The sequence below is a fragment of the Macrotis lagotis genome, chromosome 7 (assembly GCF_037893015.1).
Source record: "Macrotis lagotis isolate mMagLag1 chromosome 7, bilby.v1.9.chrom.fasta, whole genome shotgun sequence".
NCBI classification, from domain to species: domain Eukaryota; kingdom Metazoa; phylum Chordata; class Mammalia; order Peramelemorphia; family Peramelidae; genus Macrotis; species Macrotis lagotis.
Genome location: NC_133664.1, coordinates 89,535,460 through 89,553,663, shown reverse-complemented (window position 1 = coordinate 89,553,663; position 18,204 = coordinate 89,535,460). Strand labels below are relative to the sequence as shown.

General features: G+C 37.5%; 1 protein-coding gene across 1 annotated transcript; it reads left to right on the top strand.

Moving 5' to 3' along the window:
• Positions 1-6,200: 6,200 nt before the first annotated feature.
• On the top strand, positions 6,201-11,337 carry HTR5A (5-hydroxytryptamine receptor 5A). The gene is given in 4 exon segments (XM_074195087.1): positions 6,201-6,945; positions 7,726-7,751; positions 7,754-7,882; positions 10,608-11,337. Coding segments are annotated over 4 exon segments (1,233 nt in total). The 3' UTR covers positions 10,941-11,337.
• The last annotated feature ends 6,867 nt before the right edge of the window (positions 11,338-18,204 follow it).

The following is an 18,204-nucleotide window of genomic DNA, read 5'->3' as shown; positions in this document are numbered from 1 at the left end:
TCTGGATATAACCAGTATGGGAATTTGTTTTGCTTGATATTTGCTATAACACTTTTTTTATTTGGGGAAGCAGGGAGGTGCAAGGGAGAGAAAATAAATGCTTGTTAAAAATAGTTTTAAAAAAATTTAAAGGAAGATGAAGCTATCAGGAATATCCTTAAGGACAAGTAGCAAACACCACCAATGGGGAAGCTACCTAAGAAAGCTATTGAAGACCTGCAGGAAGTCTTTAGAAAATTATATTATTACTAAATATCAATATATAGCTGGAATATGTAATAAAAAAACTTAGATGTCATGTTATTCAAAATGATGAGAGAGAGAGAGAGAGAGAGAGAGAGAGAGAGAGAGAGAGAGAGAGAGAATGAGAGAATGAATGGAGCTGAGAAACAAAAGTATAACAAGCATGGAAAGTAAAAATTATGTTGAATTTAGGATCAGATGACTTGTGTTCAAGTCCTCACTCTTCCACTTAATACTTAATTTTGACCAAATTCTTAATCTGTTTAGTCCTCATTTTCCTTAGAAAGGCTGGCTTCTCTGCATTTTTGGCTTCTTCCCAGAGAGTTTCTTCTCCCTTCAGTCCCCTGAAAGGAGCTTGGAATTGCATGTCTTTTTTTCTAAAAGTTATAAGATTAAAATTTCTACTCAGACTCTCACTAATTCTATCCACTCACACAAGCAGTTTTGGAGCACCAAGTAATTCATCTCCACCAAAGAGAATCAAGAGAAGTTATTGTGGTTTCTTTGCAAAACTAAAAAGTAGCAATTACAAGTAAGATTCACAACTATTGGTTCAAATGTTTCACAACAGCACTTGAATAGCTGGTAAAGCTTCTTATCACCTCCCCCTAAGACACAAATGGCTACACCCTTTTTTTAAATAAAAAGCATCAGAAATATCACATCAAAAGATGAGTCAATTATAGGTTTGGGTAATTTAGGAAATAATAATAGCAATAATAATAGCTAGTGTTTATATAATATTTTATATATGTGGCACTCTGCAAAAAGCTTTACAAATATCTCATTTGATCTCAAAAACCTTGCAAGATAGCTGGTATTATCATCATCATCATCATCATCATTATTATTATTATTATCTGAAGTAAACAGAGGCTAAATGATTTATCCAGAGTCACATGTCTATAAATATCTGATGATAGATTTGAACTAAAATTTTGCTGATTCTAGGACTGATGCACTATCCATTGTGCCATCTAATTGCCTTACAACTGATTCACCACTTTGTTTTCCCAAAAATTTATAAATAAAAGAAAATAACATTAGTTGAGGTTCAAAAAATAAATAATATTAAAATGTACCAAAAATTTTAAAGAACAACTCATTATCCATTTGGGAATTGTAGGAAAAGATGCCCCAAAGTCTTTATTGATGATTGAAACCCATTTGACCCAGTCCCACACTCATGATTTCTTTGTGTTCTGCACATACAATGTTCTCTAAAAGCCTTAGTGCAGGTTTAATAGATTAATCATTTAAATAACATAGACCCAAGTATAATGAGAAAACTATGTATTTGATGTCTATGGAAAACTGTCTTTTATTTCAAGCATGTCATCAATGCAATATCAAAAACAAGCTAGGTAGTACAGTGGATTGGGCACTGGGGTTAGAATCTAATTGAATTATAGTGTTCTCACTTTCTACTGAGTTTCCTGGGTGCTCAACTCTTGGTCAAGACCTTCTGGGAGATGGCAGAAAGAATAGGGGAGTATGAGGTGGTTGGGAGCATTTAGCTGTTAAAGAAAATAATGGCAGCATTTGAGAGCTAATCTCTTTTCAAACTTGAAATGGGAAAGAAGTCCAGAGTTCTGGTATGAAGCTAAGTGTGGAATAAGAAAGTCTTTGGGACCACTTTTTTGGAAGGAAGAAAATAGCAAAAATAGAAAAAACCTGGTGTTGACTACATCTCATTTGAGATAATATACCCTCCTAGGAAAGACTATTTCAGCAGTGTAGTCAACAGTGCTGAAAACTTCACAGGTCAACAGGGATAAGAACTGAGACAAGGTTTTTGAATTTATCATTAAAGAGTTATAATATAGATTATATATTGTTATATAGATTCCAGGATTAAGGAGTTAATTGACCTTTCTACTCTTCACTGGTTAGCCCACATCTGACGTGCAAGTTTGAGTATCACTATTTAAGAAGGTACTGAAAAGCTAGAGAACACATAGTGACAGACCTTGAGACCATGTCATATGATGATCAGTTGAAGGAAGTGGCAACATAGAAGACAAAGCTTATGGGGAATTAGAAGTTATCTTCAAGTATTTGAAGGTCCATTCCAATTTTATGTTCCCTCCATATCTTCCCAAAAGGATATTTCACTTTCCTTTAATAGCAATGCTTGCTTAATCATGAGAAAATTGTTAATGCTTAATTTGTATGCCTCCATTATTAAATTCATTTTTTCTGTATTATATTCTCTCTCTTCTCTAATTTGTAGACCTCCATCTCTTTCAACTCTTTTTCATGGCTGTACATATCTTTCAGTGCTTAGCAGAGTGTCTGACCCAAAGTAGGCACTTAATAAGTGCTAATTGTCTCTTAATTAGAATTAGAGGTTAATGAATGTCTCTGCTAAATCTGGCATACTACAAAGAAGACCTCAGATTTCCTTATTTATTGTACAAACCCCATAAATATGCCCCAGTATATACCCACTGCACAAGAAATATATTACCATAAGAAACAGAAACTAAATCATGTCAAGAAAGTCATGAAAATAAACAGAGAAATATTTTGCTGCTATATTACAAATTTCAAACTGTCCAAGGTTCAAATTCCTTAACAAGTCTTGATGGGAGCCTAGTATTATTGATGAATTCCCATTTATTTTTGATACTATAAGAGATATATCTTTTTTTTTTTAATGAGAGATGGTCAGTACATCCCCAAGTGTTTTTTCACTTATGTTTAAATCTCAAGGTGGTTTGTTGAAAAGCCCATAGGTTTAAGAGTCAGGAGACCTAAATGCCAGTCTCTGTCCTGCCATACTCTATGACTCAGTTTATTCAATGAAGTTTTAACATTTGCTTTCACAAAGATGTTGTGAAGATAAAATTAGGAAATGAATAAAAAGTCATTTTGAAAATAAAAAATCTAAGCTGTAACAATAGCAGTTTCTTTTTTATCATTTTTTTTATTAGGTTGTTTTATTTTTGCAAGGCAAACGGGGTTAAGTGATTTGCCCAAGGCCACACAGCTAGGTAATTATTAAGTGTCTGAGATGGGATTTGAACCCAAGTACTCCTGACTCCAGGGCTGGTACATTATCCACTACGCCACCTAGCTGCCCCTTTTTATCATTTTTTTTTAAAGATATGATCCACCTCTAGAGTGATACTGTACAAATTTTTTTCATATATATTTTGGAGGGTTATTCTAATTTTTTTTTCTTTTTTTTAGTTTTTGCAAGGCAATGGGGTTAAGTGGCTTGCCCAAGGCCACACAGCTAGGTAATTATTAAGTGTCTGAGACTGGATTTGAACTCAGGTACTCCTGACTCCAGGGCTAGTGCTCTATCCAGTGCACCACCTAGCCACCTCTGGAGGGTTATTCTATTTGACACAGGGGAAGGACTTAGATGGTTCCCTGACTTTCCTATTATCAGATTTCTAGAAACAATTTTTAAGCTTATTTACTCCCCTTAGATAATATTAACAATAAAAATAATACAACAAATAGCATCTTTTATATGTACAAAGTAAATTACAATAAACATGTCTTTGGTAAATTCTTAGTCTTAATTATGATACAAGCTCTCCTTTTATTTTTTTATAATTTTTATGTGAAATTTTGAGATGATTTTTAAAAAGTACATATTTAAACCTGACATTTGTATTTAGGATTCATTCAAGTCACCCACATTCTTTAAAAATATGGTCTCACTCTAATCTAACCATTCTCTCCACACAAGAGATAATTGTAATTTCATAAATCTCATAAATGTCCATTCCTATGAGATCCTTTATACTTTATCAACGTATTTATTTTTGTTCAGAATTGTTATCTTATACATGTAGGGAACTTCTGTAGCTCCCTCTCAAATGATTCATTCTGTAGGACATTAAAAGGTTATGTTATTTATCCAGAGTCACGTAGTTAGTATGTACCAAGCAGGACTTGAACCCAACTCTTCTTGCTTCCAAGGTCAGCACTCTATATACTTTACTACAATACCTCTTCCTGCGTATGTCTGCCCATATGTGACAAATCATATATTGATTCTAATGACTTATCATTTCAGTGTGGAAAAAAATTCAATTGTTTGCTTGAACTGAACTAGAATTCAATCAATGAGTCAAATAAGTCAAAATGAAATATCTGGTAGCCTCATCTTTAATGTCACATGCAACCTCCTGCTGCATGAACAACTAAGTTTGATTTCACTACAACTATAATATATGAGAGCTTACTGGTTTCTAGAGAATTACATAAAACATAACAGAGTGTTATGTATCCTTCTCAAAATGAATACTTATTACCTGAAAATTAATTTCTCACAGGAAACAGATTCAGAACATGCCACAGAAATAGGGATAAAACTAAAATGCTTTTGGAATGCTAAGTAAATGTGTTAAATCTCATATTGGTTCCAACCATCCAATATTCTAGGAATATATACTTCCTGTTTAAGCAAACTAAATTAAAGATAATCCCATCTTTCATCCTGTAAGGGGAAAAAAAAACCCTATCAGGGCAGAAATATTAGACTTAGTTGGGGAGGCCTGTGATAAGAAAGTTAGCTAAGTGTTGGAAACTGCTTTTGAAGTACAATAAAATACTCTCCTCTTGCCTCCTTGCAGGCAGCAGGAAAGATGAGTTCACAAAAATAACAATTTTCAAGTTAGAATGATTAGACTAGATGATTGAAACACGATTCCTTCACTCTGCAGATGAAAAAAACAGAGGCCCAAAGCTACATACATAGGAGTTCTGGGATCTATGTTAATTTCCATCACTCAACTGACTGATTTTTCCATCTGGTTTTCACTTGTGGTCCCTATCTTTGACCTGATGTTCACCTTTTCAGTAGGGAGTAGTTTTCTGGAAATCAAAACTTGTTTCTCAACTCTGCCAAAAGTCTCTAGCCCAGGATAAATGCGTTGGGGGTGGGTGGGTAACTAGTTAATGGAACCTTGTAAGATAGAAAAGTTTATTGTATAAACCTGTATTACACTGTAAGGCAATCAATTCAGCACCTCGGACAGATCCTGGAAGGAGGGAGAATTGCCAGGGGGCATTTTAACCAAAACTTGGAGGTTTCCTGGTTTGTGGTAGAAAATGGTGGGGGGAGTGGGCAACATGCAAAGAGGAAGTTGTTATTCAGTCGGTGTTTGACGTAGGGTTTGATTTCTAGTTTGAGAAAGCTAAAGCGGGCTGGGCTTGCAAACACTCTTTTTTGCACAGCTGCGATGTCTGTGGAGAGGGAGAAAGAATTGGAGCTGAATGCAGGTACCAGCCTTTATTTTCATTTTCACGCTCCCTTCCTCCCTCCTCCCAGCATTGAGCTGAAGAGAAGCTACTGCTGTTGCAACAGCAGAAAACGCAGAGATCTCAGACCTCTGAAAGGTAATACTAAGCCCAGAGATGCCTCTCTCTGTCTCTCGGCTCAACATAGGACAGTTTCCTTCCAGCTAGTTTAACAGGGCAGTCCTAGGATTAGTAAGGCTCAAGGCCAGCGAAGAGTGGTCTCTACAGCACATTGCAGTGCTGGACAAAAGGCTCTGGCTTCCTGACCCTCACTTTCCCCCGCTATTCAGTCTCTAAGGATTTTCAGACTTGACAGGCGGGGGTGGGGGTGGGGGTGGGGATGGGAGGTTTCCCTTTCCACACCTGAGGGTTTCTTAAGAGTGGATTGTATCCAAACCTCTTCCTTTCACCTCACTATCTTCCCTAACTGGTTTGGATCTTGATTCACTTACACCCTGCAGAAGCTACACAGCTGAGCAGAGGGGGGTATAGCTGGATGAGCTGTCTCTGGGTTCACAGCTTAGATAACCCTCCCAAACTTCCTACCAGAGCTTCCTTCCTTTCTCTGTTTCCTAACACACACACACACACGCACACACACAGAAGAGAGAGAGAGAGAGAGAGAGAGAGAGAGAGAGAGAGAGAGAGAGAGAGAGAGAGAGAGAGAGAGCAGGAAGACACTTTCTGATCAAGAAATGGACTGGCCTTTGAACTTCACCAGCTCCTTTCTCAGTCTCCCCTCCCCCTTCCCGACCAATGGGAGCAGTAGCCCTGACAATCTTAGCCCCAGGGAGCCCCCACTCTCCATCTTTGGCGTGCTAGTCCTCACCCTGCTGGGTTTACTGGTGGTGGCGACCTTCACGTGGAACTTGTTGGTCCTGGCTACCATCCTCCGCGTGCGCACCTTCCATCGGGTACCCCACAACCTGGTAGCCTCCATGGCCATCTCCGACGTCCTGGTGGCAGCCCTGGTCATGCCCCTGAGTTTGGTGCACGAGCTGTCCGGGCGCCGCTGGAAGCTGGGGAGGCGGCTGTGTCAGCTGTGGGTCTCCTGCGACGTGCTGTGCTGCACCGCCAGCATCTGGAACGTGACAGCCATCGCCCTGGACCGATACTGGTCTCTCAGTGGTCACCTGGAGTACACCCTCCGGATCCGCAAACGCATCTCCAATGTCATGATCACCTTGACCTGGCTGCTCTCCGCAGTCATCTCGCTGGCCCCTCTGCTCTTTGGCTGGGGGGAGACCTACTCGGCGGACAATGAAGAGTGTCAGGTGAGCCAAGAACCGTCCTATACCGTCTTCTCCACTGTGGGCGCCTTCTACCTTCCCCTCTGCGTGGTGCTCTTTGTTTATTGGAAGATCTACAAAGCTGCCAAGTTCCGCATAGGCTCCAAGAGGAGTAACAGCGTCATACCCGTGCCCGAAGCCCTGGAGGTTGGTGGATTAACCACTTACATTTATGCCGTCCCCTCCCCTGCTCCCACCCCAATTTCTTATCATTTATCCCACAACTTTTAACTTTACCCCCCCAAAAACTTGTAACAGGGGTGATCATAGAATTAGGTCTTTGCGGGGATCCATGCCCATATACAGCTTAAAGATACTTGGGTTCCAATCTAGCTCTGTCATTAAGTCCTGGTGTGACTTTAACCAGTAAGTTATGTTCTCCTCTTTGGTCATCAGTTGCATTTACTAGTAAAAATAGGACAGTTAAGCTCGAAAACTTCCAATACATATAACTGCACATCTTTCTAGAATGTCCCAAACAGCTAACCAATGCTATAACATATATAAATATATATATATATATGTATAAATATATACACAAAAAATACAAGTATCTTTAAGATGGGTATGGGCATGGGTATGGATCCTCATAAACTGAAAAACTACAAGACTATTTAAGGTATATATATATATATATATATATATATATATATATATATATATGTATGTATATGTATGTATATATATATAGACACATACACACATCCCTTGGGGTATATTGTGAGAATTAGCCTGGCTTGGTAGGAGGCAGAAAAGAACTGTATTCAAATTCAATCTTAAACACTTAGCTAAATATCCCCCCCCCCCAAATCACTAGAATTGCCTTGTCATCTGTAAAATGATCTGTTTCTTCTAACTTTAAACAATGACATTGAGCACTACTATTGCTAAGGCCCAGAGAAAGGTGATTTTTCCACAGCCATACAGGCAGTGAATGTCAGAGCCAAGATTCCAATTCAAGTCCTTTCCGTTATATCAAAGAGTTCAGGAATCCTTTGGGCAAGAGAAGGGAGGAAGATGATGATGCAGTGTTTTACAGGAATATAATGAAGAAAAGAGTTCTACAAACCATAGAACACTATCTGAATGTGATATTTAATTACATTAAGGGAAAGTAACCTTCTGTATTTGCATCCCTTCATTTCTGTACTATGATTTGCAAGGATCTTTAGTAGTCTTGTGGTTGTTCAATTGTCTCCTAGGTAACCACTATAATTTTGCAGGGTTTCTTTTTCCCCTGAGCAAATATGAAAGTTACAAACAGTATATTTAATCCTAGGTTGTGTCCTTGTTTTCTTTCTGTTCTCTCTACCTTGAATTTTTCTTTTCTGAGACTTCTCCCCTATTTACAGCACCACACTTCCACAAAAAATATGTCAGAGCAGTTGCCCACTCTGCTTGAGAAGAAAATCATGTCTTATTGAAGAATCTGACAGTCACACAGGAAATACAATAGCTTTAACACTAAATCAAGGCCAAAGACTAGACAAGGAATGATCGCCTTTGGATTTCTCCACAGGTGAAATTTACCTTCAGGGAACTGAAGATGTCAAAATATTCTTTTGTTGTTTTCTGATGAGGTGTTATTCTAATAGTTGAAGACTTTGAAACAGTTAGAAAATAGGAGCACTAAACTGATCATGGCAATGTTCTCATTCTCTGTCTTTCTTCTCTTCCCTATCCTTTCTTCCCTTTATTTTCTGTTATCTGTAAGTAATTCTAGTTTAAAGAAGATACAAAGTTATGTAGGCTCAGAAATGTGACTCGGAGGAGTGGACTTAAGGGAAAGAAGCACCTATCTTGAACAGAGTAAGACAAGGGGACACTAGGTCAAGAAAACCTTATTTGGCATTATCCTAACTCTAAACCAATCCAAACAAAATAATATCATGTTGATGGTCAACTGTGACATTAAATCCGTGGTCAGTCCACTTGAATATAGTCTGTTCCATATAAAAACATGTATTCTCTGATCTGGCCAGGTTACTAAAATGGACCTTCTTCAGCATCATCACTGGGGAGGAGTAGGATGCTCAAGCAGTCTTAGTCCTCTGTCTGACCCTGAATTTATTTATTCCAGGGATATTAGATTAAAATAAACATAAAAGGCAGCTTTAAAGGATAAAATCATAAAAAGTGACATCTAACCTTGTGAAGAACATGGAAGAAGAAAACACTTTCACATAATTTGTTTGGCTAGTTATTAGAGCTCAAGCAGATATCTCTAATTTCCTTTTAAATGGAAAGATAAAAAAATAGTCACTATATAAAGTATTGAATTTAAGTCAAGAACCTGGTAGGGTTCACTGGAAAGAGATGACTCTAGATTATGATCCTACCTCTGATATTTTATTCCCTGTGTAACCTTGAATTTCTTTGTCTGAAAATGAAGAGAAATGAGAGTCCTTCTAGTTCTAGATCTATAGGGTAAAGATTACATTTTTGTCTTTGTATACAAAATGATTGATTAATCCTATGAACTACCTATTTGACATTGGGTAAATTCTCTATTCTCTAGGTCTTAGGTTCCTCAACTGTAAAATGAGAGAACTATGCTGAATGACCTCTAAAATTCCTTTGGTCCCTAATCTATGATCCTATGCTTAGTTGGAAATAGATCTCAGACTGTCACAATTTCGTTTTATGGGCATTTATTAAGTGTCTACTGTGCACTAAGTGCTAGGATTATAAAGACAAAAACTAGAATCAATCCTCTATTTCAGGGAGCCTACATTCTACCTCTTAGAATATCTCTTCTCATCTGTAATATGGAAATAATAAAATCTTGTGTAACCTCCCTAACTAGCATCAGGAACAAAAACCACAAGGCACCCGAGCTTATGTTCCCTTTCTGTGAAAGATGCAGAGATGTTTAAAAATTTATTGTATTGAACTGAGATACATGTTTGGGTCTGATCCCCCTCAAGGAATCTCTTCCTCTTTTCTTCTCTACTGACCTTTAACAAAATACCTTTAAGCAGAGACCCTTAACCTAGAATCAATCAAGCCCCAGAAGACATCTGTTGATGGATTTCAGGGGGGTTAGAAATCTGAAACTTCTAATATTTTAAGTATACTTCAGTGCAACTGATTTCCTTTGTAGTTCTATATTTTATACATTTAAAAATATTATTCTTGAAAAGGGTCCATAGGGTTCATCAGACTGCCAGAGAGATCCAACACATACACACACACACACACACACACACACACACACACACACACACACACAAGATTAGAAATTCAACAGAATTCAAGGTGAAGTCCAATAGAATTCCCTGATCTTAACTATAAAAGTATTTCTTTCAAGGATTGCAGGAAATGACACAGATGTTGTTCTTTTATGGGCTGGACTAACAGAACCTAGACACCAAAAGGGAATGTCCATCTGCTTATAGAATTAATGTTTGTCCTTCATTCTTGAAGAAGACTATAACATCAGTAATTAATTAAATTTGAGTGAGGGGGTGCTATGCTAAGTTACCAGCCTCACTTTCTGCTCCCGGATCCCCTGCTTCCAGTGGCCAGATATGAATCAGAATGACTAGAGATGGCCCTAAATGTGAGGCAATCATGGTTAAGTGATTTGCATAAGGTCACACAGCTAGTAGTATCAAGTGTATGAGGTTGGATTCAAACTCCTGTCCTCTGGACCCTGAGGCCAGTGCTCAGTCTACTGCACCACCTAGCTATCCTTATAGAATTAGACTCCTTGAGGGCAAGGCTAGTTACATTTTTGTCTTTGCATCCTCAGCACTTAGCTCAGTGTAGTAGACACATAGTAGAGACTTACTTGTTGATTGATCATTGCAGGCAAAAGAGGCCCTCCACCAACCTCAGATGGCATTCACTGCTCGGCATGCCATGGTGACCTTCCAGACTGATGGGGACACGTGGAGGGAAAAGAAAGAGAAGAACGCAGCTCTCATGGTGGGCATCCTTATTGGAGTGTTTGTGCTTTGTTGGATCCCATTCTTCATCACTGAGCTCATCAGTCCTTTCAGTTCCTGCAACATCCCTCCCATTTGGAAGAGCATTTTCTTGTGGCTCGGCTATTCCAATTCCTTTTTTAATCCTCTAATCTACACAGCTTTCAATAAGAACTATAATAGTGCTTTTAAGACCTTTTTTTCCAGGCAGCACTGAGAAAAAGGGGGACAAGTAGGAAGAGAGGCTGATGGAACTTCTGATATTTCTCAAGATAGTCCTGGGTTTCCATCAAATTCCAGTAAAAAAAGAAACTCTCTCCTACTTGCAAGGGAAGGAGGGGCATGGCATGGTGTGGCATATATCCCATAAAGTGCCCTTTCCTTCCTGAGACCTAACCCAGACTGAGAATGAGTGAGTGAAAATGTCCAGCTAGGAAAGTTGTGGGTCCGGACATACTCTGTATATTTCCATTTGCAAAGTTTTTCCTTTAGCTGCTTTCCTATGGGAAAGGGGAGGGGAGTTTCTGTGCTTTTTAAGGGCATATCACTGAGAGACTATATGTTCTATTCTGCCTATTTATAAAAACAAAAGACTCACCTGACTTTTCATAGAAATAGAAACAAATTGAATCAAATTCTCCCTTTCATTTTGAAGGAACTAACATTCTTTAGAGGTGAAGTTTTGTTTTCTGTTATGAAGGAAAACTGTGTCAAATCTCTCTTTAGTAAACTTGTTTGTCTTGAATTTTTGTGGGTGTTTGAATTCATTGCCTTGTATATTAAGTAACTGCTTCTTTTAACCATAGATCCTACTATACTTGGGCTTTCTTCTTATTTCACTATTAAACAGAAAGGTAATTGGATATGATTTCTAAGTCTTTGAACTAAAATGGAAGTAAAAAGGTGACCCTTTCTAGGCAAGTCATAAGAATGACTCCAAATAACAATTATTAGGGATAATTCATGAGTCAAAAGAATTTAGTAAAAGATAGGCCCTCAAAAAGTGAGTCAAAAAGTTCATATTATAATAAGTAGAGACAACAAATATAGGAAGTGCTGGCCAGAAAACAATACTGTGGTTTGGAAAATTATGGGGAGAAGTTGATGGATAAAATGATCCATCATACCCTTTCCAGAGCAATATATTAAAGTCTGAAGAGAAAGACAGGGAATAGTATTGTCAGAGTAGCTGGCAAGAAGATGGCCTTGGAACACACTTAGTATAAAGTACAATCTGGACAAGGCTGTTTACAATGGGCTATGAGAATAAAACATATTCTTTCTTTTGGGGACCAAAATGCCTGTCACATGACTAAACTCCTTGAAACCAGTACTTCCACTTCTTTTCCTCTTAACTCTGTAGTCATAGTCAGGCACCCAACTTTTATCATTCAGCTATAATCAATAGTCTCCAAAGTTATCAATGATTTCTTAATTGCCACATCAAATGATCCTTTCTCAATTCTCTTTTTTTAACCTCTCTGCTGCCTTTGACAATATTCATCACCCTCTTCTACCTGATGCTCTCCTCTTTAGGTTTTCATTGACACTGCCCTAATCCTGGTCCTTCTACCTGCCAGACCACTGCTCAATCTCTTTTGATGAATCTTCTGAGGCATGCATAATTGTATGTGTGCCCCATTCCCCCCCCCCCACTCTATTCCAGGACCTCTTTTCTTCCTCTATACTTTCTTTGCTTGATCCTATCATCTCCCAAGGATTCAATTGTCATTCTTATACTGTCAGATCTACTTATCCAATCTTTTTTTTTCAAGACAATGGGATATATTCTCTCACAAATACAAGCAATCACATATGGCCAAGATTCTCCTCCTATTCTCAAAGCCTTGGCTCCTCTACTCCTGGCTTATCTTGGACCCTCTCAGTGCCTGGGTCTCCTCAGAATGAAACAGCCCAACAATGGTACAGCTTGCTTACTCTGGTATATACTTTCTATCCTTGAGTTCTTCCAGGAACCTCTATTTTACTGAAGGAACAAAGATGGTCTGTTTTCATTCTCCTTTCAGTTTTTCCTGACTTTATGAACTTCAACACCATCTCCCCCCATACCTTCTTTTGGATTCCTTTTGTTTGTTGTCTTTTCCCAATAGAATGTAAGCTCCTTGCAGTCATGGATTTTTGTTTTGCTTTGTTTTGCTTATTTGGTAGTTTCCTTCCTTCCCCTAGCAAACAACTGGAAGGACAATGCATGCCTCAGATGTTGCAGGGCCATTAATATTTTTGCACTACTTCTACTTAGCCTGTTCTTCCACCAGTCCTCACTGGTTGCTAACAGATATGGTCCCACTGGATTTGTGGCTTCTGATTTTTCTTCTATTTCCAATTTCTGGCAATAATAGCTCAAGTCCTTGCCTATCAAGTACTGTCTTCCCCTGAGTGCTTTCAGAAAAGCATAGGCCCTTGCTTTGATAACAGGGTCTACTATAATATTCCTTTGGAGGAAGTACACATCCACATACCTACTTTATCTTCTTGACTTTATCTTCTAAGGAGAGATCAGTCTAATTCCTTCAGATTACTTTTCCTTGGTGCCAAGCTGTTTAGAACAAAGTATCAAGAATCAAAGAATTAATATTTTCAAGTAGAAATATGAATTTTGAACTAAAGTCCTATAATCCAGACAACAAAGTCTCTCAGACTTCTTTGAAGTAAACATTTTCTGCTTCTCAATTTTGACCTAAGGATAGACCACATGAATCATCATTATTGCTCTTTTATTAGCATCATTTCTCTGCTGGCATAGCCTTACAGCTCAAATGTAAGACCAAACAGCAACTCCCTTATGCCATGTTTCACACTGACCTATGGCACCAAAGTTTATTTTTCCAGTATTTTTTATCTGAGATGATCTTTCATGGTAGAAAGGCAATTTTTTTTCAGGTTTTTGTAAGGCGAATGGGGTTAAGCGGCTTGCCCAAGGCCACACAGCTAGGTAATTATTAAGTGTCTGAGACCGGATTTGAACCCAGGTACTCCTGACTCCAGGGCCGGTGCTTTATCCACTGCACCATCTAGCTGCCCCAATTTCTTTTTTTTTTACTACAAGTATTTTGTTTTCCAATTATATACAACAGTAGTTTCTACTAATCATTTTCGCAAGGTTTTGAATTTTACAATTTCTCCCCCCTTCCCCCAACAGAAGGCAGTCTGATAGTTTTACATTTGTTTCCATGATATGCATATATTAAAACTGAATGCATAGAAAAAACATGTCCTTAAGGAAGAAAGAAAATATTAGAGATAGCAAAATAATATAATACATAAGACAACATTTTTAATGAATTGAAGATAATAATCTTTGGCCTTAGTTTTAAACGCCACAGTTCTTTCTCTGGATACAGACAGTATTCTCCATCACAATCCCCTAAAATTATCCCTGATTGTTACACTGATGGAGTGAGCAAATCCATCAGGGTTGAACATCACCCAGGTTAGACAGGTAATTTCTGTCCCTCAGTACCCAAATATTATGTGATTTGACCAGTTTGACCAAACCCCCCTGATTTTCTTCAACTGTCCCTCCAGCTTTGAAGTCAACTATACAGATTTGCTCAAAATGCTTAAAACTGTTTCTCCTCGATAAGCAGGGTCGATAGAGTAAGCATCTGCCAGGGTTACCATGAAATGAGTGAAGTGGGGGAAATCAAATCTGTTCTATCTTAAGCTCAAGTAGGACAACAAGGATGCAAAAATTACTTTTAAAAATGAAGTTTACTTACCTTAAAAAGATACAGTTGCTATACAGGACCAAGGATATAAGCTGAGCCCTGTTTGAGTTCTAGCTATCTGCCTCCCCTCTCCTCATGAAGACCTTACCTGGGGGTGGCTAGGTGGCACAGTGGACAGAGCACTGGCCCTGGAGTCAGGAGGACCTGAGACACTTAATAATGACCTAGCTGTGTGGCCTTGGGCAAGCTACTTAACCCCATTGCCTAGCAAAAACTTAAAACAAAAAGACCTTACCTGTAAGAATAGGTGGTACAGGCTCAATGAGGTGACCAAGCAGCTGTCTGAGGAGGCAAAAAGCTATGGTTTTACTCGTCAGTAAATCAAACACAGGTGCACAACATCGGGGTAAAACTTAACATACTTGCAACAAGGAAACACTTCTGTTCTACTTGCTTGCAGGGTGAAAGACCTACTTGATCAATAGTATTTCACTAGTTCCTACAAGGCTTAATGTTCTGTGCCCAAGCCTAGGGACATCCCCCAGTATTTTGTGCATAGATCTGACCATAGCTCAATGTAGAGTTCGATACAAAATATTTCAACAGAGATCCAATGTCCTGAATAAGTCCAAAATCTGGCATCCAAAATCCTCAAGATGTCATGATCTTCATGTCTACTTTAGTAATTGTTTTTTCAATATTGCTCAAACTGAGTCCAGAAATTGTAATTCTCCTCACTGCCCCCTTCTCTTTATGAAGGGTAAAATCATCAAGTCAAAGGTATCAGCTGCTTTGCTTTTAGAGGATTTAAATTCCCTATTCCTGCATTATACAGGCCCATGAAAAGATCCATCCCAAGGGATCTGTTAGCAGTATCTGAAAGGTGTGGGGAAATGGGGGAAAAAAACCACTGCAATAATGAAGAGCAATAATTCTGTTTCTTTTCCAAAAGAGTTCAACAATATGTATCCCATTGCCCACAGAATCTGACTTCAAAAATAAGACAATAATGCTCAAAGTTTCTGATGAAAAGTAGAGATATGCTGAAGTATAAGGTCTATCTCAACAAGAATATTTTTAAAATGATAGGAAACAAGAGACCTAAAAGCAGACACTTTAGATCAGTCAAGGCCTCTTCAATCTGGACTTTTTTGACTCTGCATCTCCAACTTCTCCTGCCTCAGCCCCTGGGGGGCAATGAATACACTACTCTGGAGTCATAATCCAAAGCCAAAAGTTGAGTCTGGGACAAGAACTTTGGGATAAGGATGTTGATTTCTAGCTCTGTTCTTCAGCTCAAGGGCAGTGAACTTTTGGAAACTAGGGAGAAGAGGTTAGATAAATGTGATGAGGAAAAATTTTTAATTTTAATTCAAAACTTGACTGAACAATATTTTTGTGAACACAGCACCACACACAAAAAAGTATTGTGTTTAGAGCCATAAATGTCTTGCTTTTAGAAAAAAGCATTTTAAAAAAATTTCCACTCAAAAGTTTCCAACATTCATTTTTTATAAGATTGGAGTTCCACATTTTCTTCCCTTCCCTACCTTTCCTCCACCCTTCCTTTTGACAGTGAGTAATCTGATATAGGTTATTCATGTACAATCATGTTAATCATGTTGGACATATTTCCATATTAGTCATATGTTATAAAAGGAAATCAGAACAAAATGAAAAATATCTTAAGAAAACATAAAACAAATTTTCAAAAAGTGAAAATAATATGCTTTGGTCTGCATTCAAACTCCATAGTTCTTTCTTTGAATGAAAACAAAACTTTCTTTTTAAATTAAAATTTTATTTTTCTAATTACATGCAATGGTAGTTTTTCCAACATTCAATCATTTGCAAATTTGTGAGTTCCACATTTTTTTAATCACCTTTCTTCCCCCCCCCCCACCCCATGATGGCAAACAGTTTGGTCAAAGTTGTACATGTACATTTGTGTTTTTACATATTTACATATTAGTCAATTCATAACTTTCAAAATTATCTTTTCTTCTGAACACTTTTTGTCCTCTCTGAATTTAAACTATGTTGCCATGATCACCTTTTTTGAGATATCACTATTATTACCACTCTCTTCTTCTTATCCACTCCTAAATACTAGGGAAAAAATCCTAACAAATAAGTATAGTCGAGAGAAATAAATTCACACAGTCTTAAAAAATTTATTTCATTGTATATTTGAGCCTATTACTTGTTAGAAGATGGGTAACATGTTCTATCCTCAGGACCATAGCTTTGATCACAGTTCAAATTATTTTGCCTCTACAGTGATGTCATTGTTTAATTCATTCTCCCAGTTTTCATACTAACTCAAGATTCTCTAACTCATATCCATCTTATTAATATACCAAACTATTAACCAGCTATTCCAAAATTGATGAATACTTGCTTAGTTTTTGTCCCCACCTTTTCTTTACATCCATCCTTCCAAGATCAATGACTTGGGTATTTTTGGAACTATTCCCTTCCTGATATTATTCTCCCCCCTTAAGTGATTGTTTCCTGGTTGAATTTCATATGTTTCTGCATCAAATGGTATATGGACAGCCCTCCTCCTTTTGGTTCTGATAAGAGTAAGGTTCATGCATCCCCACCCCATCCCTTCTCTTCTATATTCGTATGCCCTCACTCAAACCTAGTTTGAAAAATGTCAAGTCCTTTCCTCCCAGCCCTTCCCTCTTTACCCTTTCTCCCATCTTCCGGAAATAAAATTGCAAGTCCTACTTTTTTCCCCCTCCAATTCCCTCAATATCCTTTGAAAACATTCAGATTTTAATGAGATCATTGTTTCTTTGCCCCTATTACAATAAATATTACAAAGTCTCTTTCTGGTTTCTCTCAAATTTTGTTTGCTTCTCGAATTTTCAAGTTGGTTTGTATCTTTTCATCAGAAAAGTTCTTTTTTTTAGAAGTACATTATTTTCTTGTTTGATTACACTCTGACTCTCTCTTTTTGCTTTTATGAATATTTATTCCACAATTTCCTAAATTTTTTATTTTTTAGTAAAAGCTCTTGGATCTTGTGAGTTGTTAATCATTCCTGTCCAACTCTTTGTGATCTCATTTGGGATTTACTTGGCAAAGATGCTGGATTGGTCTGCCATTTTCTTCTCCAATTCATTTTTAAAATATGGAAACTGAGGCAAGTAGGGTTTAAATGACTTTTTTCAGCTACTAAGTGTCTGAGATCAGAGGTAAATTCAAAAGAAGAGGAATTCTCTCACTCCAGATCTGGCACTCTCTGCTGTACTAGCAACTATCAACCACATTACCGCAGTTTAACTGGGTTACACTGCTTCTTTGTGGAAGTATTTTTTCTTTTGACATAGCTAAGACTTTTCTTTTTAGAAATTCTTTCAGTTCTATTTTTCACTTTGCTCTCTGTTTCAATAAAATTGGCCAGATTTCACTTATGATTTCTTGAAATTGTGTAGAAACTTTTTTGATCCTAGTTTTTAGAGAGTCAAGTGATTCTTAAAATCTCTAAGTTATTTTATATTCTATCAGATATCTTAACTTGTCATTTATTTTTTAATCTCTTGAATTTTGTTCTAATGCTTCTTGCTATCTCTTGGAATCATAAATTTGTATTTTAATATGATCCTGGACAAATAACTTTTTAACATTTTAACTTTAGTTTTCTCAGTTGTAAAATGAAGATAACAGGACCTACCCTCAGAGGATTGGTGTTAAAAAATAAATGAGTTGTTATATGTAAAGCATTTTGCAAACCTTAAAGGCACCTATGTATCCTAACTATGAATCCTATTAATACTTGCA